Consider the following 26,245-nt stretch of genomic DNA (forward strand, 5'->3'; position numbering starts at 1 on the left):
ACAAGGCACCTGGAAGTAGGGTTTGGCACTCACTGGTCCCGTTTGGGAGACTGCACCTCAACGATCTATTTTGGGGGTCTGCTCCTGTGAGGTGGGTGCTATGTCTCATCTCCCCATTCACCTGTAGACCTCACAGTCTTGCCCTCTAAATTAGTCTCTAAAGTGTATCTCCCACACCCTCTCCCTTTCTACTTCCTAATAGGAACCTTTCTCTTGGGGGTCTCATGTGTTCCATTCTGGTGGCTGCGTATCTTTGGAGGGTTGTTTTGAATTGGGCAGTCACTCTGCTGAGTTAGTGACTGCTGGGGTCCGGTGGGAATTAGAAAACTATGGGTACCTGGTATAGTGGATTACAGTATTCCAAACTGTTAGTCACCCCAACTAAAGACTGTGATGGAAGTGACCCAGGATGTAGGCTGCTACTTTCAGTGATGGGGTGTCAGTTCCGGTAGGGGAGTCGGGCAATGGCATTGTGTGATGCATTCAGAGATGAGCTCTGTGGTGTGCAGTGTTGCGGCTGTTGGCTTTCTTCAGAGCCTGTGATGTGTCCCCAGGTGTAGGCAGGCTACTGTGAGTAGGGGACTATGGCAGTAGCTGCCCAGTCCCAAGATGGAGGTGACTGGGGAGCCCCACATTAGTAGATGGAGGTCCATAGGGACTGGCAGCCAGATTTCCTGCCAGTGGGTAGTGGCTGAGTGTCCTTCGTGGGAACGGTGTCTGGGAGTTCTTCACCTGTGCTGATGCCAGTGGTCCCTCTAAGGCACCCGCCAGACCTACATGGGTGAGTAGTTGGGAGTCCTTTTTTAATGCTGAGATCTGGGGCCTACATGGCACAGCAGCCATGATTCCTGTAAGGGATCAGCTATGGATCAGCTGTCACTCTCAGCAAAGCAGTATTCTCACTAGTTGAGACCCAAGACATGGAGTTACACAGAATGCTGCCTCCATCTGGCCCGCCATCTTTAGATCCCCTGTATCATGATCTATATGAGAGGCTTATTCTGAGTCTCAGAATAAGCATTGCATTTGGGGGGGGGGGAGGCGGGGGAGTACTGGGTATTGAACTCAGGGGAACTTGACATCCCAAGCCCCATTTTGTATTTTATTTAGAGACAAGCACTCACTGAGTTGCTTTGCACCTCATTGTTGCTGAGGCTGGCTTTGAACTCAGGATCCTCCTGTCTCAGCCTCCCGAGTCAGTGGGATTACAGATGTGCGCCACCACGTCCAGCTGTTATTTTAATATTAACTAGCATTTTTCTCTTACAAATGAAAGGCCTGAGTATTGATCAGTTCTTATGATTTCTTTCTCCCTTTTTTAAAAATTATTATGCTGGATTTCCTAAGCCTCGATTGCCTTAGTTCTTTAAGTTGTTATGGTAAGTAGGGAAAATGATGCTTCTGTATGAGGGGCTGTAAATACGAAGAGTGACTATCTCAATTTGCCTGGAATTGAGGGGTTTCTTGAGATATGTTAGTACTAAAATTGGGCACATCATTTGCATCCATGGTGGTTAGACGCCCTCGATATAAGGGCATTACATAAAGCAGTGACAAAACAGGGGAAGGGAGACACATATTAGTACTAATTTCATCAACACAAAATAATTCTTGGTATAATAACAGTATTATTTTGATTTGTTTTATGATACTGGGGATTGACCTCAGGGCCTTGCTCATGCTGAGCATGTACTCTAACATGAGCAATTACATCAGCCTGTTGCCTTGAGTTTTGACTCTAGCAATCCCTAGTGGGAATATTAAGGATGAAATTGTACTGAACTCATTAATTCTAAATGTCAGGCATTTGAGTTTCATTTTTTGCTATTATCATCTTGGTATAGATCTTTCCCCCTTCATTTTATGTTGTTCTCCTTTCTTCTGATCATTTTGTGCTTGTTATTTATTTTTTTTTTTTCAGGTCAACTCAGATCAAAACATACTCTTGGGACAATGCCCAGGTTATCCTGGTTGGGAACAAATGTGACATGGAAGATGAGCGGGTCATTTCAACCGAGAGAGGCCAACATTTAGGAGAACAGCTTGGTAAGAAACAAATTAGTAAATTAACAAGAAGAGAACTTGGTAATTATTTGTAACACTCTACAAAGTTTCAGGTAATCATCAGAGTGACATTAACAGATAGTTTGACAACAAACTGGAAAGCAGCTCACGCCTCTGTAGGTGGTTTGTGCCTTTCTTACTTGCTGCAATATCGATGGAATTCAAGCACAACTACAGAAGCAAAGCTGATAACAAGATTTTAGTTTTAGTGCAAGGTTTCTCACTCTTATTCTGTGAGAAACATGGATTATGACTTTCCCACTATTTCCATGCACATCATTTTGCACTGAGTAAGCATGTTATTGTGTAATTGTTGTTCTCATAATTGGCATATGGTAATGCCACCAAACACATCACATCCTTGATTCTAGTTCTGTGGACATCATTGATAACTCATGTTACTATTACAAACCATTTTTAGACTCAAGTTTCTCATCTTTCAAGAATGAGTTTCATAACCTGTGCCTACTTATCCAAGCCCTTATAGATACCATCAGCCAAAATGATACGTGCGTACTTTAGAAATAACAAGGCCACTTCAAACACAAAATCGTAACAGAAACCAGAGTGAGGAGGGTAGAGTTTCTGGGTAAAGGAAGGACTAATGACTGGTTAAATCAAGGCTTTTTAAAATATTATTTTATGTCTTCCTTTGTGCCAGACATCATGGGGGATACAAACAAACATGATCCACAGTCCTTATAGATACCATCAGCTCAAGTTGCTGCTAAGCAAGGGGGGAGACTAGAGACAACAAGAAATAACAAGACAACAACAACAGGTCAATGAGGTCTTGATGAGCTGGAAGGCAGATGCCCAAAGAAATGTCCAGAAATAGGGAGACAGACATAGGGACAAACGAGGAGCAGACACCTGCTGGGATAGTAGGTGGAGATGGCAGCGCCCTTAGGAAGACAAGTAAGGAGACAAGATGGAGATCATATAGACTAAATGGCGAGGTATGCAGACCAGCATTTAGAAACTACCAAGGGGAGAAGATGCATTCTGGGTGAAGGGCACTGTGGTAGGCAGACATTAAGGAGAGCTAAGTTGAAAGGACAGTGAGTACAAAGGTTAGAAAACCTGGTGTAAGATTGCAGTGAATACAAAGGTTAGAAAACCTGGTGTAAGATTGCAGAAGTTGTGAGTTTGGAGAAGGATTCCAGCCCTCGAGTTCAGAGCTGGGATTTTTTTGTTTGTTTGTTTAACTAATTTTTCTGTAGAACACAGAGAATGATAAGGGATTCTTATCAGAGAAGAGTCAAACTTTCCAACCTTTTTGTCCAGGACCTGCAGTAAGAAATATATTCAATATGCTGATCTAGTGCCTATATATGGGGGAGCAGGGAGTGAGGAAGAAACAAGTTCTCACAAAATACATTTACCTTCACTAGAAGAGATTCACTTTGCCGTCTTTCTTTTTCTGTTGTGTAATGATGGTCTCAACGCCTAAGCGGATCCCACTAGTGAGTCTCAACCTACCATATGAAAAACAGTGCCATAAAATGGGTGTTCTGAATTAGTCTTCTTTGCTTGTAGCACAGACAGGTGAAGCAGAGACCCTCTGAATGGATCAGTCTATCCCTTGGTAGTCTCATAATGGAGCTAAGCCCAGTTCACTCTGAGAGTTTGGCCATTTCCTCATGAGATCAATGGGCTCGTTTCATTAAATGGGTGGACAATATTTCCCATGACCACGAGAGAATTCTCCACCAAACATTCTTAGAGCCACTCATGAAAAGTCCCACAGATGATGTCTGGATTTACCCATTCTATCAATTTATCAATATTTTAGGAAGAGTCTGAAAGCTTGGCAGCCTTTCTTAGTTTCTCAGGAAGATAAGAATAGAGAATAGAAGACTCATAAGAAAAAGGAACAAGGAAACCTAGGAGAGCATTAGCAGAGTGACTTCCTCAGACTATGTCTTCCCTCCTTGTGTTTTCTTGACTACCCAAGTATATGCCATGCAGAGAAAAAACTGCTATATAGATAGAATCTGTCTCTATAAATAAGCCTGAAACTGCTTGGTTCCAAGAAAATTCAAACATTGCTCCATGTCATTGCCACACAAGAGTGAGGTAATAGCTAAACTTTTTCCATGATAACACAGTACTCAGGTGCTGAGATCAGGTCATTGAAGGGGTATTAGATTAGTGGAAATGCATCAGAATCCTGACTTTCCCTAGAACTCCACCATCTGACACACATACCCACCCTCTCCATTCACTGCATAGACATGGGCAAAGTTACTGGAATGTGGGGTAGAATTGTTTTGAAATGTTTTATCTTTCTGTGCAAGTTCTGCCAATGGTTTCTAAGTGATTTTTTTTCTCTCTATTCAATAAAAACCCAGCAGTTGTCATAGCAACCAACACGTGTGCATTCTTGGAGAGTCATTTACCTCCTTCAGTGTGGTTTGCTCGCCTCATGATTACACATGCATCTATAGATAATCAGGAGAGATCATTTATTTGGAGGAGGGTGGACAATAATACCCAGAATCTAAATATAAAGGTTTTAAAGAATTTAATTTACTTAAATTACTGGTATAATTTTTCTCTCCAGAATACTGTCATACATGCAAAGAGGTTAGGTATTTTTTTTTTAAAGGTCATTACCACACCTTGGCAGATGGCTCAAAATAACTGGTTTATTGACCTAGTTTCAATAATTCTCCATTATGGGTGGTTATATCCATATAACATTTTCTCATCCTAATGAGGGTTTTTGATGAAACCAAGTTGTAGCTGAGAGCTTTAAATTTTTTATATGGCCCGTGCCCTCGCCAATTTAATTTCATTCACCAAACATTTATTAAGTGTATACAATATGTCAGCTCCTGAGAATATAATGACAAACAGCCCTGCTTTCCAGAAATCATTATGTTGATGGTGATAGACTATATGAACAAGGATCATTTTTCCTGGCCTTCTCTCTGCTAGCCATTTTGTTTCATTTGATTCTGATGAGCAACCCTTCTTTACAACACCTTAGTTTCCATGACACAGTGCCCTCTGTTCTCCATGATCCTTCCAGCCAAGCGTTCTGTCCTCGGTAGACTCCTCCTTTCTCTCTGTTGCACTTTGATTTTCCCTCTGTGTCCCCCACCCACTCTTCAACCTCTACACCCTCCCTTGTATATTCCCATCCTGCCGCAGTCTGGCTGGGCACAATTCAGGAGCCACTTGTCAAAAGAAACAAACTTTATTTTTAAAACTACAAACGCCAAACAAAACAGCTCCTCAGGAAAAACCCTCAGAGCCCAACTGCCACCACCGGCTTCCACAAGCCTCTCCCTACACAAACCACACCACCTCCCACAATCCTCCTGCTCTTGAGGCCGATTGGCTGGGTCGCGTGGGCGGAGCCAAAGAAGTCCCCCAATGAGCAGTTCCGTAGTCTGAAGGGCAGGGAAACAGCCCAATGAATATCACCGCAGAGGAGCCAATCAGCTAGATGTTGCTGGGGCCGCTGTGAGCCAATCATCAGCTGGCAGTCTGAAGGGCAGGGAAACAGCCCAATGAACATCACCACAGAGGAGCCAATCAGCTAGATGTTGCTGGGGCCACTGTGAGCCAATCATCAGCCGGCAGCTGGGAGTTTGCTGGCAGCTGGAAGTTTTCTGGGGCCCCTTTGGCTGTGGCTCTCAACACCATCCATTACAAGATTTTTAATTCCACCTACAAATTAATGACTGCAAATTGGGTCCCAGTACTGACCTCATGATCTAACCTCAGGCTCCTCTATCTACCTGCCAATTCTATATACATTCAGAATTTATGACATAGGGTGGTTGGTTAATCTATATGCAGCTGCATTAACTGGAGTTTGATATGCATGCTCATCCACCCTAACTTGGACCTATTGCATCAGAGTTTTTGAAGTTAAAGCCTAGGACCTACACTGTTTAGCAAACACTTTTGTAACTTTTATATAATACCAAATTTTTTAGCACACTGACTTTCACAGTAGGGCATATTTAGAGAGGATAAGAAATTGCTGCCAGAGCTCAACATTGTCTAATAGGTGGCACTATTCTTCCCATGCATGCTTTCAACTTTGAATCTATGGGCATACACTCTATAACATTATGTAAGAATGTGTGTCTTTTATGTTGAATTTACAGTATGACAATTATATATATACACTCTCAACATTTAAGTTGTAAGTGTAAAACTACTAAATGTTAAATGAAAAAAAAAAATGGGACATGTAATCAAAGACAAAGGTTATCTTAAAATAGAATTTACCTGGGAAAAGGAATAAAGAAATTTATGGAGGGAAAGGGATTTGGATTGCCTTGAAGTCATAGGGAAAGAATACTGACCTGTGAAAGAGTAGAAAGTCCTAAGTTTCCCAGAAATGTAGTCAGAGAAACAAAGCCTACAGATAAATTAAAATTGCTTTTGTAAAAAAGTGATTATTTTGATTATCAATTTGTAAAAAAGTCAGTTTTTAATGTGTTTTTTAATTTACATTAATATTTCTTGCTAAAGAAAAAAGAAAATGATATTCCCAATTACTTTTCAAACAACTGTCATGCCATCTAGATGTATTACTAAATTCCCATCCATCCCTGCATCCTTCTCCCTTGTTCTGTGCAGAGACCTCATGAGGATTTCTTTTTCAATTTTATTTATTTATTCATTTTCATGTGAAGCTCAGTATAGAACCCAGGGCCTCGTACATGCTCGAGAGTGCTCTACTGCTGAGCCACAACCCCAGCGCCCCCATGAGGATTTCTGACAGACACAAAATATGCATAACGCTGCCATCTTTCCAAGCTGGACAATTTTCCTCCCTTTCTTTTCACATTTAGTGACTTTTTGTTTTGTTTTGATCAATCGTCTGACAAATATCTTTTCAACTCCTATAATGACATTGAAGAGTTATAACAGATGCCATCTCTTTTGTGGCGCTTAAAATGTGGTCTATATATCAGACATTCTCTCAAATATCATGATGCATAAATTAAACAAGGTTGGAGGGCATCAGCATGTGTATTTTGAAGGATGGAGGAGGAGCACTGATTTCTATGAGAGGACAGTTGCTTCTAATTTTAGGAATATAAAGACTGAAAAAAAGATATATTCTATGCCTACAAACTCTGAAACATGTTGATTTGATAAAGACTGGCTTCATTAAACAATTCCTTCAAGGACTTAGTACCTTAAAATAAAAAGAGGTAATTAAAAAATAATATTGTCCTAATAAACTTAGAACAATATTCCACACCAATATACTAATGTAACCCAGTTATCTCTGGAAGTGAGAGTTGATTCAGGAAGAATATGTGATGGCTTTCAAAAGTATTTAGAGAAATCATGGGAGGCAGATCCTAGAGAGAGTTCAGATTTTGGGGGATATTTCTGTTCCATCAGGGATAAGAGTTTGGGACTATTGTTGTCTTGTATGTCCTGGTCCCAGTCTTGCAGCAAAGCCCACTAAAGTGAAAGAATCATCATTAAAACCCAGACAGGAAAATCCACCTGATTTTAGTAACCGTGATTCTGATTGTTGATGAACCTGAGTGACCTTACGTGCTTGATTGGGGAGCTCTGAGCCTGGGATTCTCAAATTTGTTTCTATGAATCTTTTAGCATGCACCACCCTTTTCTCATTGCCAAGCCTGGGATGAGAGAGAGAAGGCCAGTGACTGTAGTGTGAAACCACATGGCATAGGAACCCTGAACTTTCAGATTTGTGTGGTCTGACCTATTCAAGCAGATTGTGCATTTTCCAGCATGGAAAATGACAGTAGTAAGCTTTACCCCACTCAGGTTTAAAGCTCCACTTGCCAAGCTCCACTTCATGTGTCATAACCCTGGCACAACCTTGAGGAACAGAATTAGTCTTAATTGGATTTAGTTTTCTATCTTAAGAGTCTAGAAGGAAGTTAGACTTATATGTACCTGGTAAACCTATCTAAATTATGTTCATGTACTGTTTAATCTTTCAGTGATTTTCATGATCTAGTGAAAGATTAAAATAAAATTGTTCTGAAGGGTAAATTCTCTTAAATGCAGCATTACTCAAATACATGCTTTCTCTTTTCGAAATGTGCCCAGCTTTCTGGAATTTTCCCAACTAAGAAACTGGAAACTCCTTTGTTGTTGTTGTTGTTGTTAGTTATATTGAGAGCCACACCAGACTGTTCTACAATTGAAATCAGCAGAGATGTAGGAGTCATGGGTATTTGGTATTGGAACAGGGAGACCTCACTTATGTCTCAGAAAACTTGGGATCAAGCAAAAATAAGTCACAAGTAGAAAAACAAAGCTAGAAGGAACTCTAGGAGAAAGATTCTTGACCTTGGCTGAACATTTTAATGATCTCAAACATTTATAAGAATATCAGCTCCCAAACTGCCTCCCAAGCCAATTAACTTAGAATCTTTGGGATGGTACCTACACATCAGTTTCTAAAATTAAATAAATAAATAAAACTCTAGGTTACTTCAGTATGTAGACATCATTGAGAACCACTGATCTACGGGGAAAAAATCAAGAGACACATTAGCCCAACAGTCAGCAGAAGGAAGCTATATTGGCTCAGGAGCTGGACCTCTATGACAGCGTAATGCTACTCATCCAGTTCTCTAGTCTGATCCCCATGTGGCTAATGGGTACACATGTTTTAAGAAGGCCTTTGAGGATGAGAAAGAAATTTAAGATTTTATAACAAGGCATTGTGCCCAATTAGAATTTAGAAAAGTCCATTTGAAATTGTATAAAATTCCATAGAGATAAAATAAATGAGCCAAAACTCTCTTCCCAAACTTCCGTAGGGTCTAGGAAGAATGGTCATCTGTAGCTACTAAGCCTATTTAAACTCTCTTCTTGGTTTCCACAACCTGCGAGGAGTTTGTTTATGGAGGCAGCAGATAGATGCTTTAAAACAGAATTCAGGAAGACATTGCAGTATTTTATTCATTTGCTCACTTATTCACTCATCCATTCATTCTTTCATGTAATATTACAAAGCATGAAATACTAACTAGGCACTGAGAGTAAGAGGACAATAAGACCAAAGTCCTGCTTACCGAGAAGATTCTAATGTAGTGAGGGACACATAAACATGGACTTCTAAAAAGTCTGTATGTAGTGCTACAATAGTACACTCATGTTACAGGAGCTAAAGGACATTTATCTCTCTGTCTCAAGGCTCTGAGAAAGGTCCCACTGAGCCAGGTCTTGAAGAATGCATAGGATTTTGATGGATAGATATACAGGTGATTGCCCCTATAAGCAAAGGAAACAGAACTATGAAGAGATCAAAGCCCAGAAAAGTTGACATATTATGGGGAGTCTTGTTTGCAGGACTGAAGAAGTTGAACTTTGTTTTACACATGCTAGGACCCAGCATCAAATTTAAACAGTGAAGTGTCAAGATTTAATTTCATTTTTGACCTTTTAACATGAAGTATTCCCAGAATTAGGGCATTTAACAGCAGAGTACAGAAAGAAAATATTATTAGTATCTTAATTTTTTTCCAGTTATTGGGTATGTTTTAATTAGTCCTATGTTAAATTATTTATATTTATAAAATAAGTATTCATATATTAGAGCAGTGCTGAATCTTTTTTTAAAAACTGTAAGGATGTACAAAAATGTCTGGAGCCCACTGGTTAAAGGATGTATTAGAAATGAATCATGGGAAGCCTAGGGGCATACGTGAGACAAATGCATACACGTGTGACACAGTGAGGCCCAAACCAGGGGTTCTCAAACTTGGCAATACATTAAAACTTTCGTGGAGCACTTTAAAAAATCATGCAAGGACTCTCTCCTATACCCTTCTCTCCACCCACCCCCGCTCCCAACATACATCAGGTAAATCAGAATCTCTGATGCTGTGGCACAAACACGAGTGTTTGAAGCTCCTCAGGTAATTCTATTAGTGAGAAATCAGAGCTGAAAAACAGATTTAAGATATCACCATGGCTGAACTGATGGTGTTGCAGTCGAGGATCATACCTCTAAACTAAGTAGAAGCAGTGAGAATATAAATGAGAGAGGTTTTTACACTATTTAGATAGTAGAACTAATAACATTTGATTAAGATCTAGATTCTGGAGGCTGAGGAGATGGAGGTATAAAAGATGACCCCAGGTGTCTAGCCTGAGGAATTGATTGAAGTCATCACGGAGGACAATTGGGGAGTAAAATCAACATGTTCAAATGCAGAAGAAAAGATACCCAGATGCACAGGGTACAAAGTCAGGAAGATGGAGATATTTGAAGGACATCCACAAGGACAAATCAGACAAGATCTAGAAAACAAGTGCACAGAGTTAACCTTAAACCTAAGCACTTGAATCCTGAAATTCATACTTTTAAAGATGATAGTGAATTATTGTTTAAGTGCTTTGATAAGCTTTAATTCACAAAGGGTAGGGGGACAATGGAGCGTGGAAGTTCCTAGCAAAGAGAGGACTTTGTATATTACATAGTGCAAATAGTCACTTTTAAATTTCTTTTCTACAAAATTAAATTAGGTCTTTAAAATCTGCCTCCCTTAAGTCCTTTTTTTGAACAAATAAAGCAAATCATGAAAACATGGCTAGCAAAGCTATCTATATCTGCATTGTTAACCGCTTAAGCAAAAGACTGCCACGGATTTAATGGTTTGGCAGTGCACACATTTTTATACTAATCTTGTTCCATGGGCTTCAGCCTGTCAATAGAGTGTGAGTTGTCAAGGGCCATTTAGTTAGCTGGGACACTCAAGCCAGAGGAGCACAAATGGCTCTCATGGTGGATGTGCTCCCACCTTGCCCCTTTTCAAGCTTCCTCTTAAGCTCAGACCCAAAACACTGCCTGCAGCTACTGGAGTTTAATAAAAGATAATGTGTTTTTTTTCTCTTCAATTTTTTTTTTATTTGTTTTCCTCTTACCCCAGCAAAAACAATTCTGTAAGGAAGCCAGTTTGAGGAGTCAGCAATTTGAATGAGGATAGCATTGCCCTGAAGCCTATTTTTAAAACTCAAACCACCTGCTCTAAATTTTCACTGACTCGGTTCTTCAGCAGTTTCTAAAGATTTATTTAAATCCTAATTGCAGTGTTTATGAAAGAATGGGCATTGCCAACTTCTGGATTTAGCAGGGAGGCACAGCCATGTTATTTAAATATTCTAAGTACCTGGCTGCACACAGCCGTCTGCGGAGAAGCACAGCTAACCTACCATTTTTCTCCTGGCTCATGTTCTGTGGGGCTAAGTATTCCCGGGAGAGAGAAAATAAACCAAAGCCACATTTTAATGTACTTCATTTGTTTAGGTGTGATTACACAGCGGGTTAGGAAGAGAAGGGGCTCCCACTTCCTCCTGGTCCTCATCTCCCTTGAGCTCCCCAAGTCCTACTGACTCTTGATCTGTATTTTATAACCTGATGGCTCTCTATTTTCTTTACTGTCAGCTAAAATGCATTCCTCAGAAAGTGTCTGCTCCTTATGAATAAAGTGACCGCCCAACTGAGATTGCTCAGGACGGCAGCAGTTTATGCTTATTTCCCAGTGTGAACATAATTATATCCCCTTTCAGTTTCCAAAGGGACTCAATTTGAATGAGAAGTGTTTGGCCTCCTAGCCCATGGAGACTCAGCCATGCATCTCTGGAATGGTACAACCAAACTTGTTTTTTAAACTCAGGGTTCTCCAGTGGGTGAACTCACAAGGCCTAGCAAATCCATATTTTTCTCATTGCTTTCTTTACCCTTCATCGAAGTATGTAGTCCTTCCTATACTGCTTCTTCCTAATTCAGCTCTCTACGAACATTTGACATCAGGGGCGTCTCCATTCTCCTGAGTCCAGCTGATTTAAGGACCACCAAAATTCGACGTCTTCTTACCCAGGAGCTCCCCAAATTCCATTAATCTCTTACCCTTTGTGGTTCTAAGCTGCTTATCCTCTAACCAAACTCACATAGCCTGCCCCATCTCACAAAATTATCCATCCCTGATTCTCTTACTTGAATTTGGCTTAGAACTCTGCTCTTGCTCCTTGTCTTGCAAGCTGTGCCCTCTTCCTAGTCAGAAACTTCCAGATCCGTTTCTCAATATGTCTTTTTAATGTTTTTATTAGTGCATTAGAGTTACACATAATGGTGAGGTTCATTTTTATGTAATCATACATGCATGGAATTTGCTCCATTTCGTACCCAATGTATCCTCTTTCCCGCTCCTCCTTCCCCTTGTTCCCCTTTCTATACTTTACTTGTCTTACTTCTATTTATCTATTTTTTAGTCAATGTACATAAGTGTGAAATTAACTGTGTCTTATTTATATATGTACATAGCATAATTTGTTCAATTTTATTCCACAGTTCTTCCCTTTTCCTGTCCCATCTCCTTCCTACTCTATCCCCTTATTTTGCTAAAGCTTTCACATTTAAGATAAAATATTTGACCCTTGATTTTCTGAGCCTGGCTAACTTAGCACAATATTCTTTAGTTCCATCCCTTTGCCAGCAAATGCCATTTCATTCTTATTTATGGCTAAATAAAACTTCATTATATAAATATACTTTCTTTTTCCATTCATCTGTTGATGGGCACCTGGGCTGGTTCCAAAATTTGGCTACTGTGAATTGTGCTGCTATAAACATTGATGTTCCTATATTGCCATCATATGCTGATTTTAGTTCTTTTGGATAAGTATCAAGGAGTAAGAAAGTTCAGTCATATGATGGTTCCATTTCTAGCTTTTTTATTATTATTATTGGTTGTTCAAAACATTACAAAGCTCTTGACATATCATATTTCATACATTTGATTCAAGTGGGTTATGAACTCCCATTTTTACCCCGTATACAGATTGCAGAATCACATTGGTTACACATCCACTGTTTTACATATTGCCATACTAGTGACTGTTGTATTCTGAGGAATCTCCATACTGCTTTCCAAAGTAATTGTGCTGATTTTCAGTCCCAACAACAATGTAGGAGTGTACCTTTTTCCTCACATCCTTACCACCATTTATTTCTTATATTCTTGATGATTGTCATTCTAACTGGAGTGAGATGAAATTATGTAGTTTTTATTTGCATTTCTCTGATTGCTATGGACATTGAAAATGTTTTCATATATTTGTTGGCCATTTGCAGTTTTTCTTTTGAGAAATGCCTCTGTAGTTCTTTTGCCCTTAATTCATTGAGTTATTGCTTTGTGAAATGAATTCAGTTCTGTATAATTCAGATCCATGTGAACTGCTGAATCCAATTTGGGGGTATATATTTTCCTTTTTTTTTTTTTTTTTTTTTTTTTGTAGTGCTAGTGCTAAGGATTGAGTCCAGAGCTTCATGTGTGCTAGGCAACTGCTGTACCACTAAGCTATACTCCCAGGCCCTGTTTTCCATTTTTATCTGATTGTTTTAAAACAACACAAAAGTGCTAATATCACTTTTACCAAAAATTCAAGTCAGATATAAGAGATAAGAGCTGCATCTTCTACATAGAATTTAATCTCCTAAGGGTTGGGAATTGAGAGAGCTCAAATCAAGAACTATTTGCTCATGCCAGACTGGGAAATGTACACTTGGTGGATACAGTTGGCTGAGGTCCAGGTCTGTCAGTCAGCTTTATACACTAGTCAATGCTGTTTATTTCTCTTGGGGTAAAATTATTAGTGCTAGTAACAGTAGAGAACAAAACACACTCACCAAACTCACAAGAGACTGAATTCAAATTTAAAATGCCTGTTATTATTTGCCAGAGTTGGTATAATAGATGCTCCTTGATTTACCATGGAATTATGTCAAAGTAAATGTATTCTATGTTGAAAAAATTCTAAATTGAAGATGCATTTCATAAGCTTAGCCAATAGACACCATAGCTTAAGCTAGCCTACCTTAAACATGCTCAGAACACTTACCTTAGCCTACAGTTGGGCAAAATCTTTTAATACAAAGCCTATTCTTAGATTTGAATAGTTCATGTGATTTATTGAATACTGTACTGAAAGTGAAAGCACCATCCATAAAGTAAAAAAAAAAAAAAAAATCAAAACATGGTTAAATTGGGGACCATTCATGGTCCTGTCAGATAATCAGGATCTTTTTATCAAAAGAAAAGAAAAACACTCTGGGACTGGGGATATAGCTCAGTTGGTAGAGTGTTTGCTCACATGTACAAGGCCCCGGGTTCAATCCCCTGCACCACAAAACAAACAAACAAACAAGCAAAAACCACTCTTAATTTTCATGAAGATCTCAGTGGCTCTAGATATCAGAAAAAGGATCCAAATGATGTTCCTATATTTATTCCCTATGCTTTTCTTTTTTGGGGGGGTCGTATTGCAGATTGAATTCAGGGGCATTTGGCCACTGAGCCACATCCCCAGCCCTATTTTGTATTTAATTTAGAGACAGAGTCTCACTGAGTTGCTTAGTGCCTTGCCATTGCTAAGACTGGTTTTGAATGCGTGATCCTCTTGCCTCAGCCTCCAGAGCCACTGGATTACATGCATGTGCCATTGCACCCAGCTTATTCCCTATTCTATTGAGTGCTTACTATGTGCCAGGCCTGAGCGATTAAGATAATGCTGCTGAGTGAGGACCCTGCTTCTATGGAGTGGAAAGACAAACGTGCACACTCACCAACTCAGTACAGGCACCCCTCCTCTCCCTGGACCTCACCCCTGTAGTGTACTCTCCATCCTTGGATTTCCATACCTTCATTCCAAGCAAATCAGCTCCATTCTCTTCTGATAAACTCACCTCTAAAATTTTAAAATTCACTAAATCACACCTAAAAGAAAGCTCTTGCCCTATATGTTGAAAATTTTAGAGAAAACCTAGTTCCTCTATGGATTTTTGAAAATGCCCCATTCTCACCAAAATGTCATCTGTTAGTCTTATCTTGGGCTAAGTTTACTTCTGCAGATGCCTAATCACATGTACTTTGTATCGTTTACTTAATAACTTTGTTCCCAGCAGGTGACTTTTTCTGGTCCCTATCCGGAGACTAGATAACAAAGATACACACTGTTTCTGAAGGCACCTCATCCCTCTTCTCTTATGAACTGTGTTATTTAATCCATGAAAGTCATCAGAATAGGTTACCCTATTAAATCTAGCCTAGCATCCTTTTCTGTCTCTTTCTTTTGCCTTTAACTTGCACTAACTGGCATGCACCTGGGTTGCCTTTATTTGACAAGGAGGTGGCCATTCTTAAAAAAAGGTCTAAAGACAGATTCATCATCATCTTATCCTCTGCTTTGAGAGGTCATGAACAAACCAGTTGCTTTGGAAAGGAAGTTCCTTTTCTAAACACAAGCTTTATCAAGAGAAGGGATGACTTAACCATAATTTCCAGAGTTCATTATCACATGAAGGAACATCATCCGGGCAAGGCAGCACATTGCTTTCTGCATCTGCAATGGATGTGAGGGCTGGGCTGTGTTACCTTTGAGAGGAGCTAGATGTAGACTTTGAGATAAATTTTCTGACTTTAGGAATTGGTGAGTATAATAATATGAAAACATATTTCATAATAATATGAAAATATATTATTCAGGATGGATAAGACTCACTACACACTTTTTATGATACTAGAAGTTATTATTCCATAATAGAAGGGAATGCCACAATATTTGAAGGTAGACATTAGGCAGGTACAGAGGTTAGGAGTGCAGGCTGTAGAGTCAGACTGGAGTTCTTGTCCTCATCGCCACATGTGACTCAACCACTTTTCCCATCTGTAAAAGGAGTATTATAAAGGTACTCACCTCCTGGAGCTGGTCCCAGAAGTAGGAAATGAAAGCACATTGCCTAGTATAGCCCTGCAGGTACTATGTACTCAATAAATGTCAGTTGCATTTAAGATTCCACATCCTTGGTTATTATGATGAAATCTTATTAATTCGGGGCCTACACACTTGAAAATGTATTACACTATTTGCTTTATTTCATATGTATACCTCACAGCAAAGATAACCTGCTAGTTAATAATGCATATAAATGTTATAGTAAACTGCAAATCCCATACAAAGAAAAATTTTTGATGTTTTTTTTTGACAATTTATAAATAGGCTGAAAAATGTCTCTTTGTCTTAATGAAAGCCTACTGAAATTCTAAGAAGTTACAAAGGGACTATTTATCTGATTTAAGGAAACAAACCCTTTTCAAAAAATGCTTAGCACCATTTTCACATAAATAGTCACTCTACCAATTATAAATGATTCTTATCTCTATATTAAAACCAATCTGACAGAGCCTTGACTTCTCAGCACTTTAAGAGTTGTTAGTTCACATGTCCAAGTGTAACTAACATCCCTGCATTTCTTCAGATTTTTCAGAAATGCATATTTCTTCATGGGTGAATAGAGCTAGTTTAATTTGTTTTTTATTATAAATTTCCCACCAGGCAAAACCAAAATCATATTCTGTGGAATTCCATGCTTGGTAAACCCCATCTAGAAATAATGTATCTGACAAAATGGCTCACAGATTAGTCACTTCATGACCAAAAACAAAGCAAAAAAGTGATTCCCTTTCCTTCTGGGTCTCCATTCCCACCCAATCAGCTTTTCCTGGACAATTAATAGTCATCAATCCTTTAATTAGACAACATATGCTGGTCAGCTGCTCATGGCACTGTGTTGAATATTTTGAGGGATATGAAGAACCCCACTTGAAATGCACAATCTAGCTGGGGAACAAAATACTCCTTGTATGGGGGTTGGTGATTGCTTAATGTGTCAATTTTCTTTCTGGCCTGATGAGGACTTCTGGAATTAGTGGTAGTGGCTGTGCAACGTTGTAAGCATGCTAAAAGCCACTGAACTATATGCTTTAAAATGATTAAAGTGTTAGGTTTTGTGTTTGTGTTTTACACCTAATACAGAACAGAAATTAAGCACCAAATACATGGTAGAAAAGAACTGTAAGAGCAAGTAATGCCCTGGATATCATGATGCCTTGGATATCACAATGAGATCTCATTAGTTTGTAGCTGATCCCCTGTGGGCTATAGTCATAAGGCAAGACCTTCTAGCAGAAAGAAAACTCAAATCTGGAAGGCTTCAATCTCAAATAGCTACAGGGGGCAGGCGGGTAATGTAAACAATTAAACAAGTAAAGCAGCCAAGTATAAAATTCAAACACAATTTGCAGATTAAATACATAGAAGAACATTTTCACAAAAGAAGTGGAATGATTTCTCCTTTCCTTTGAAACACAAAGCCCTTTCCTGTGAAGCTTCCATTTTCCCACTGTTAATAGAGATGTGGTCACTGAGAAACCTAAGTGCAAATGGAAAGCGCACTGACAATCAGCATGTGGATTTCATGTCAGAGACGATTGGGAGTGACAAGGACTGTGGTCAGCTGCAGAGAAAATGATGACATTTTGAGGTGTGCCAGTATACATAGAAGGCACGCCCTCACAAATTCATAGGACTGAACATTCCAAGGTTTAAAGATACTCCAGAATCTGTATATATTTATGGGAAGAAATTCTGATTTTTTTAAGTTGGCCCAAGATTCAATTTTCAACAGTCTGGTCTGCAGCCAGGTGTAACACACAACAGACTCCTTTTGAGGGGGGCAAATTTGATTGGGAAGGAGCAGAGGATGAGGGGTGTGCTTCACAAGGAGACTCACATGGGCAGAGCTGTAGTAGGGCTTGTGTTGAGTCCATCCACCAGAGGAGGAGCTGGACTGAAGAGGGGGAAGGGTGGCTACATTGGCCAGGATTATTCAAAGCCATAGAATGGCCATTGCATGGTTTCCGACTCCTACCATTTAGTCCTGCCTAACTAAAGACAAGGAATGAGGGACTGAAATCCTTGACTTTTTTTTTTTTTTTTTTTTTTTAAAGCAACACTAGCCTTTGGCTGAGCTCTCATTCTTGCTTCTCTCCAATTTCAGCCAGCTTTCTTTGGCCCTTCCTCAGGAAAATAGGTCAAAAGTCTTACCCACTCCTCCTCATAAAGTCTACTCCAGGCTGGGGTCCAGCACAGGACAAGCTTAATATGGCAGTTTGTCCTGCTGCTCAGCAATACTTACTTTTGGCCCAACTGTCACTCACCAGGCAGCCGAATGACCTTTCTTTGCAGCTTTGTTTCATCTGATTCTGTAGGAAAGGGAGGATAAGACTTTGGAACTGCAATTAGAATCTGGAAATAGAAGATCTTATTTGGGAGCTTGGGAATAGAAACTTAAGAACAGATCATAGGTTTCTAATTAGAAATTAAAATGATTCACTGAACTATTGTTTTAGTAGCAATTTTCCAGAAAATAAAAACAGCAATTGTGATTTTTCTTTTAAAGTGAATTCCAACTGGCATTTAGGAGTTTCCTGAAGCAAAAAAAAAAAAAAAAAAAAAAAAACAATTCTACAGAATAGTTTATGAAAACAACATGGGGTAGCACTAGAGAAAGAGGCTGAAGGGGCTGGTTAAATGTTCAGTGTTAGAAATGTGATTATTATTGTTAATTCAGTGCAATCACAAGTGGAAAGGACTCTGTGGAATGCTGTAATATTTCAGTACTCTTCAAGTGCCAGAGTGACAGCCTGGAACCTGCCACCTCAGTGAGCAGCATGCTTTTGGCCTGAATGCCCTGTGGGTTATCAGTCTGAAAAGGTGCCAGACTTTTCCAAAGCTTCTTTTGCTCAAGGGACGTTCAGCAAAGCATAGAGGACAATGCCAGTAAGCCAGGCCAGTGCCACCAACCAGAAGGCATGGCATGTGTGCTCTTCATGTTCACTAGCATGTACTAGAATTCCCTTCCAGAAAAGCAGTTGCTTTTCAGTCTCCACCGAGGTCAGAACAAAAGGGTCCAACTTAAACACTTGCAGGAAGGGTTCGTGTTAGGGCAGGAAGATGTTTTCTAATAAAGGATTCTATCTGTCACTGGAATGGTTTCTCCAATGTCGTGGGGTTTCCTTCTGAGGAATCTCCAAGGACACTATAAATTCTCATTCACTTAAGGTAGCAATTCTTTTCTTAAGAAATATATAAGCTTTATTGAGATATAATTCATATACCATAGAATTCACCTATTTAAAGTGTACAATTCAATGATTTTTAGATAGTCGCAGTGCTTTGCAACCTTCATCACAATCAATTTTGGAATATTTTCATCACCCCAGAAAGAAACCCCATGCCCATTAGCATTCACTCCCTACCACATTCAATTGGCAACCACTAATCTAGTTCCTGTCTACAGATTTACCTATAGTAGACATTGCATGTCAAAGGAGTTGTATAACATGTTGTCCATTATGCTGGCTTGTTCCAGCATAAACTGTACCCTCTCCAAAGCTCAGCCACAGTATCAGTACTCCACTACTTGTTATGGTGGAAGAATATTCCATTATATAGATATGCCACATTTTATTTATCCATATAGACAGTTTCTACTTTTTTCCTATTGTGACTAATGCTGATATAAACATTTGTGTATGTGGACGTGTGTGCTCATTCATCTTGAGTGTGTAACTGTGGAGTTGCTGGGTCACTTACTTGTTTAATCATATGAGAAACAAAAGAGGCTTTATAATTTTAAAGTTTCCTCCAGCAGTGTATGTGGATAGTGAATCTTTTTTAAAAAAATTGTGGTAGAATATATATATATAAAACACATAAAATGTACTTTCTTAATCATTCTAAGTGTACAGTTCAAGAGCATTGAGTACATTCACATTGTGGTGCAGCCAATCTCCAGAACTCTTCATGTTGCAAAACTGAAACTTTGGATCTGTTAAACAGCACCCCATTTACCCTACCCCCAGTCTCTTGGGGACTCAACTTTCTGTCTCTGTGAGTTTAACTACTCAACATACCTCCTATAAGTGGAACTTTCTGTGATTAGCTTATTTCACTTACTGTAGTGTTCTTAAGATTCATTTATATCATAGTATATGTCAAAATTTCTGTCCTTTGAAGGTGAAATTATATTTCATTGTGTCAGATGACACATTCTATTTATCCATTCATAGGTTGGTTCTACCTTTTGGCCATTACCAATCATGCTGCTATGAGAATGGGTTCACAGAGGAGAGTGAATCTTAACTTTTTTATGTGTGTGTAAGAAACCTAAGCAGACTGTTATGCATCATCTGAAGACCCATTCCCATAACCTTGATTCCATGTCAGGATGTCTGGGGTGGAGTTTAGAAGGTTTTAAGCATTTTAGGTGTTTCTATCGCAGGGTGTGGCTCCAACCCTAGGAAGTCAGGGCATAGGATCACACCACTTGGGCCTTTGAGTGAAATCTGGTTCACACCTTCTCTCTGCTCTTTCCTTCAATGACTTGCACATCCAAAGTGGGCACAGGGCTGGAGAGGTCACTCAGTGGTACAGTGCTTTCTGGGCATGCATGAGCCCCTGGGTTTGATCTCCAGCAACACACACACACACACACACACACACACACACACACATAAAAAGTTAAGACACAAATTGACGTTGTGCTTCTTCCTTTGCATAGCTCACACATTTTTCCAAACAAAATCTCTGCAAGCTTCAGTCTGCCTCCTAACACCAAGAAGACCTAAAGCAAAAGAGGTCATCTATAGTATCCCACTGTGCCTGTAATGACTTTTGGAAAGTGCAGGAACCATCGTTTTAGAAACAGCCATAAGGAAGCCTAAAGCAGAGATATGCCAGACCACAGGGCAATGCTCATCCAACTCAGAATCAATGTCATCTCTTCCAGAGAGATTTTTAGGGAGGTTATGATACAGGAGGAGCAAGAAAGGATGATCAGAGTTTCCATAATTGAGCTGAATGAAAGTGTTCACTGATGAGTTGATGAAGACATATGTGTGCTGAAATTATTACTAGCAGATGATGTAGTCAGGGACAGGTGTCCAAGGCTGGAAGCTAAATCAGTAACCTATTTACCAGGAGATCTTTGTTGGACTGACAGCCAGCTGGCTATGTGACCTTGGGCTACTTATTTGATCTTGCCGAACTATACTTCCCAACCCTGTAAATTGGAAGTAATCTTCAGAGTTTTACAAGCCTCTGTTTCTGAAGCATCATTAAATGATGTGCTAGCTTGCCATGCCATTAATGTTAGTATTTATGAATGGAGGATAAAGATTTCTGAGAAACTCCTAGAAAGCTTATGTTACTATTTGTTAAACTTGAAATACTGAGATACTGACTGGAAGAGACAATATCCATGAAATCCAACAAATTAGTTGAAGAAGAAAAACTGGAGTGTTTGGATTTGTGGTCATGATTTAGGCCATGCATTTCAAATACTCATGCAAACAACTTAGGTATGGGACATGAATGGCCTCCCACATAAGTGACTAAAAGAAGACTCTGATTCACCTGTGAAAAGAATTGTGAACTCCATGGTAAACTCCTATTTTCCCTGAATCTAAACAACTGAATGATGAATATAGATTGTAAATTTAATGCTGATATGTTTTTAATATTTCAATCTATGAACAACTTATGCTATTGGTCAGTGAGAAACACTCTAATTTCCAGAAACTTTTATAACTATAATTCTGTACTTCTGAAGAGAGACAGCTGTCATGATGACTAGCTTCATAGATCATCTTAAGTAGTAGAAGATACAGAGAACCTTTTAAATGATTAAGAAAGATTGTTGTATTTGGTGCACTGACAGTGTTAAATCTATTTAATCATGTTCTAATTGTTTAAATTGGTGAAAATTTATAATGTACTTTGCAATTATTAATTAACATAGAACTTAAAATTTAAATGGAACCAAATAGTAGCTGACTTATGGAGGGTATCTGGAGAAGCGGGAGTTAATCCTTCACATTTCAGCTCTGCCGCTTTCTAGCTGAGCTAGGAAAGGTTTTAACAAATTGCCTAGCCATTTGTTTTCCTCCATTTCCTTATCAGCAAATTGGAGGAAATAAGTGCTTTGGATAGTATCTACAAGGCAGTGGTCACTCAATCAATGTTGTTTTATTATTACCATTGTTGTTATTGTTTCAGTTTGCTTGGAACTTGAGCTCACATTTTCTTATTTTAGCCTCATAATAACCCTGTAACATAGGTAAGGCAAGTGTCATTAATAAAACAAGTAGAGATCAAAAATGTGACTTGCTCATAGTCTCAAAGCGAGGAAGTGTTGGGATTGGGAGTATCAAAATGTTTGGGCTGATAATCAAGACTTGTTACCATCTCCTGCTCAATCATACTGGGGAAATGTGTGTCATTCTCTTCCTTGGACACTCTGTCCTGAGTAGCCATGTGTTCTTAGGGTCCCAGGTTAAGGCAGAGAAGCTGAGGACATTTAAGATTTTGTGATCAAGAATCATTTTAATGACCTCAGGTGAACACCAGCATCATGAGGGCCTCAATGCCTAAGTTAAAGGAGTTTCATTTGGCAAAAACTGTGTGAACCACTTTTTACAACAGCTAAACCTTTTACAACACCCTTAATGTTTAATAACTTCCAAACATGCTAATAAGTAAAAGAAGTATTGACAGAAGTGATAACAGAATTGAACTGTAAATGAGAACTTTACCAAATTCTAAAATTATTTTCTCCAAAGTCTCATCCAGAAATCTTGACTACTTCAGTGAGTTCTTCATATCTTGTGACATGAAGCATCCTTCTATTAGTACTGGGAAAATCACAAGAAGGATGCAAATAGTTCAGAAACCTAAGCAACTAAGATATTGCTTAGATCCATACTTGCCCTCCCCCAAATCTAGGTGCCGTTGTTGAAAGGTGAATGTTCTAGCCCAATTGTATGAACATTAGCTAAGAGAGCTCGGTTGATACCAGATGGCCATATCCACAGATAAAGAAGGGCATAACAAATAGAACTGCATAATCATTTACCAAAGAGACAAAATGAAAGAGAGAAGCCAAGGACAATTTGATATATCCACTTCTATTTTATAGAACCTGGGTCTACTCATTTTTTCAGCCCAAATCCTGCCAAATATTCATTTGTATTTTAACAATAGAGTAACTAGTGAAATTCAAGCTCATTTTAGTCATCTAATCAAATATTATCATAATTAGAAATTTTAACTCATGCAAATTGTTTTATTTTTCTGTCCTGCTCTATGCTAGTTAATAAAATAAATATTTCTGGGTTATCTGAGAGATTTTGACACAGATGCAAAGTGTCAGTCTGTTCTTTCTCCCTTTAGTCCCAAGAGCTGGAATGAAATCACCTGATTTAATCATTTGGAATCCATGTGGCTCCTCTGAGATAGGGCCAGATGTAACCAGAGGATTTATAGGGTGTAAAATTCAGAGTGGATTAGAAAGCCTTTCTGTGTTCAGCCCAATACATCCTAAATCAACATCCCCTGAATGGACCAGAGCAATCTCTGTCTGGCCTAGTGGGGAAGTTGTCATGGCAACTGACTGGCAAGCTCCGCCAGTGGAACATGAATGCAAACAATGGAGTGATAAGACTGTTTAAAGCAGCATACTAAGGCTGTTTCTACCCAGGTACAGTGACATGTCAAAGAGTGAAGCTGTCCTTGCGTTTTTGTACCTTCATGCAATTTTGACTACTAATTTGAAATTTATCAAGTGTCCTTTCCAAGTGATTGGTTTAAAACCATTGCTACTGATAGATAACTGAACCTGTGAAAACACCACTGCCCAGCAGATAGATGTGACGCTGTGTACAAAGCCCTGGAGCACTGTTGGGTTAGCTATTCAAAAATTTCCTAAAGGAGATGGAAGCAAGCTTAAGGTAAATCCTATGACTCTTTAGTGCCACCTTGTGTCCTCGTAGATACTGGGCATTTCCTGGAAGCCACCCTCAACCCCATCACTGGAGAGCAGCAGGGCAGGCGTGGAAAAAGTTAGATCTGAATTATGTTAGAACTTGGCAGTCACTTTCCCAACAGAATGTGCACAAGATATTTTCTAAACCTCAGGCTGATTAAAAATAAAAATGAATATCTTTGGTAGAATGTGGATATGGGAAAAAGGAAATGCCAAATAATACCTGTTTTAGAAAAGGTTGGAGGCGGCCACATGTGGGCCAGGGTTGTGAGGAAGAGATAGCCAAGACAGACTCAGTGTATAGGATTATTAATGATGCCATTACTAACTCTTGAAAAAGAATACTTCTTAAAGTCTATTCAGCTGTGCTGGTAGCATGAATGTATCAGTGGGGAAAAATAAAATACTCCAATTCTATATCATAACTCTTTTATTCATGGTCTTTGGGTAGCAGGATGGTAGTTTGGCTGAAATGATGCTCATGTCCACTTGTCATCTCTTACCCAGATCAAACCCACCCCCCCTACTGCCCCACCATCACTTTTTCACAATTCAAAATTATAATCGAATCCCATTTAATTTCAGAAATGTAAATGACCAAGCTGTGTTCCTGTGTGTTTCCTCCAGGGTTTGAGTTTTTTGAAACAAGTGCCAAGGATAACATTAATGTCAAGCAAACATTTGAGCGCCTCGTGGATATCATCTGTGACAAAATGTCAGAGAGTTTGGAGACCGATCCAGCCATCACTGCCGCAAAGCAGAACACAAGACTCAAGGAAACCCCTCCTCCTCCGCAGCCCAACTGTGGCTGTTAGTGCCCCTCGCACACAGGCAGCTCCAGGGGGCTCTGGTTGCCAAGAAACAGCATTCATAAATGGTCTATTAGCCTTCACTTATACTGCCTAATAATTATTTGAAGGAAGTCTTTGATGTCAATGGCCCGTTCATGCATTCAAATCTCGGGAGATTTGCTGTGTTAATATGTGGCAAATATGTGATCTTAAATTTGTAATGACTATTCATCTATAAACATCTGGTACCTGCATGTGACTTGTTATTTACTTGTCTTCAAGTTTCATTTCTTTTTGTTTTTTTCAAATTTCTTCTCAGTTAAGCTACTGCTGGGACTTCAGACTACCATTTTATTACCATCTGACTTTTGTGCCATGGATTCAAACTATGCTACTCACTTGTAGAGATGATGAACAAGGAGTTGCTTGAATGTGTATGTGTGAGCAGGGCGAGATGGCAGGAGACTTAATTTGCTTTCCTCTTAACTGAAAATCAAGTGAAAATTTTACTCTTTAGGGACAATGTCACAGGTCAATGTCACGAGAAACAATGTATCTATTTTTCATTCATAATGGAGGAGGCCATTGACTATAAGTAAATTGAAATATTATTTTTAAGGCCATTACTAAGCCATTACTATTAACGTGACTGGAACCAGATTTAAACAGTTTTATCAATTTACATATTTAAATAAGCAAATATCCTTCCCCAGGACGGCTCTTTCCACTAATTCTACCCAACTTTCTGAATATTTAGGAGCACTGAGCAGATGAAAAGGTATCTACTGGAAGCCAGTTATGCAGTAAGTGTTTTAACCAAGAAGAGTGTGAGTAGCTATAGAATTCCAAGGCCTGAGCTCCCCCACTTCCTTAGAGGCTTGCTCCCCACCACACATTCCTGTACTACCACCACCACCACCACAACTCTCTGGAACCATCAACATTTGGAGTAGAAGTTAGGTTGAACCTTGTTAGTGCTCCTATTCCTGTAGGATATAGAGTTGCTTCCCCAATCGTTGCCTTCTGCTCAGACCTCAGCTATGTTCTTCTATCTATATAGAAGCTGTTGAGTAGCGTTTCAATGGGTCCTAAGTTGAGGAAGGACTGATTTCCTCTTGACTGTTTTTTAATCTGGGTGTTTGTAATTCTAAAGCATACCCCCATTGTGTAAGTCTTTAAACATGCTTACTTTGCTTAGAGAACACTCTGTAGCTGAAAGTTCCAGGAAACCTTTGGATCTACAGCAATTTGAAAAAGGAAAGGAATCATTTGAACATCCAGACTTTTACCCCAGATTTTCTGAAACCAATGTATAAATTACAGACAACAGATTCCAGTGTTGTGTGGAACCCTGTTGAGGAACTTGGCATTGTGTCAAAGTCCAGTACTATTTACAGTTAGGAATTGGGGAGGGCAGTGATCAGTGCTTGACAGATTCTGAAAGACACTTCCATTAGGTTGACTTTCTCTTTTTTAGGAGGTTGTGTTAAGGATTTTTAAAAATCTTTTTTTCAAAAACAGAGAAATGAAAATATTGGGTGCACATTTATTGGTTAAGGGTACTGATAGGAAGATATGCATGTATCGAAAGATATCTCTGGAGAATAAATGCCTACAAGTCAGGGAACTAAGTCACACACATTACCAGTAACTTAAAAGGTAAAAAATAATGGAAAAGAGCATTTGGGGTTTT

At 39.2% G+C, this 26,245-nt stretch overlaps 1 protein-coding gene across 1 annotated transcript in view; it reads left to right on the top strand.

The window, feature by feature from the left end:
- Window positions 1-24,576, top strand: part of Rab3c (RAB3C, member RAS oncogene family) — a 252,878-nt gene extending 228,302 nt beyond the window's left edge. Inside the window, exons 4-5 of the mRNA XM_077795774.1 lie at window positions 1,922-2,046; window positions 24,389-24,576. Of these exons, the coding sequence (XP_077651900.1) occupies window positions 1,922-2,046; window positions 24,389-24,576 (313 nt within the window). The remainder of the gene's footprint in view (window positions 1-1,921; window positions 2,047-24,388) is intronic.
- Window positions 24,577-26,245: the final 1,669 nt, after the last annotated feature.

Source organism: Urocitellus parryii, chromosome 1 (assembly GCF_045843805.1).
Source record: "Urocitellus parryii isolate mUroPar1 chromosome 1, mUroPar1.hap1, whole genome shotgun sequence".
NCBI lineage: Eukaryota > Metazoa > Chordata > Mammalia > Rodentia > Sciuridae > Urocitellus > Urocitellus parryii.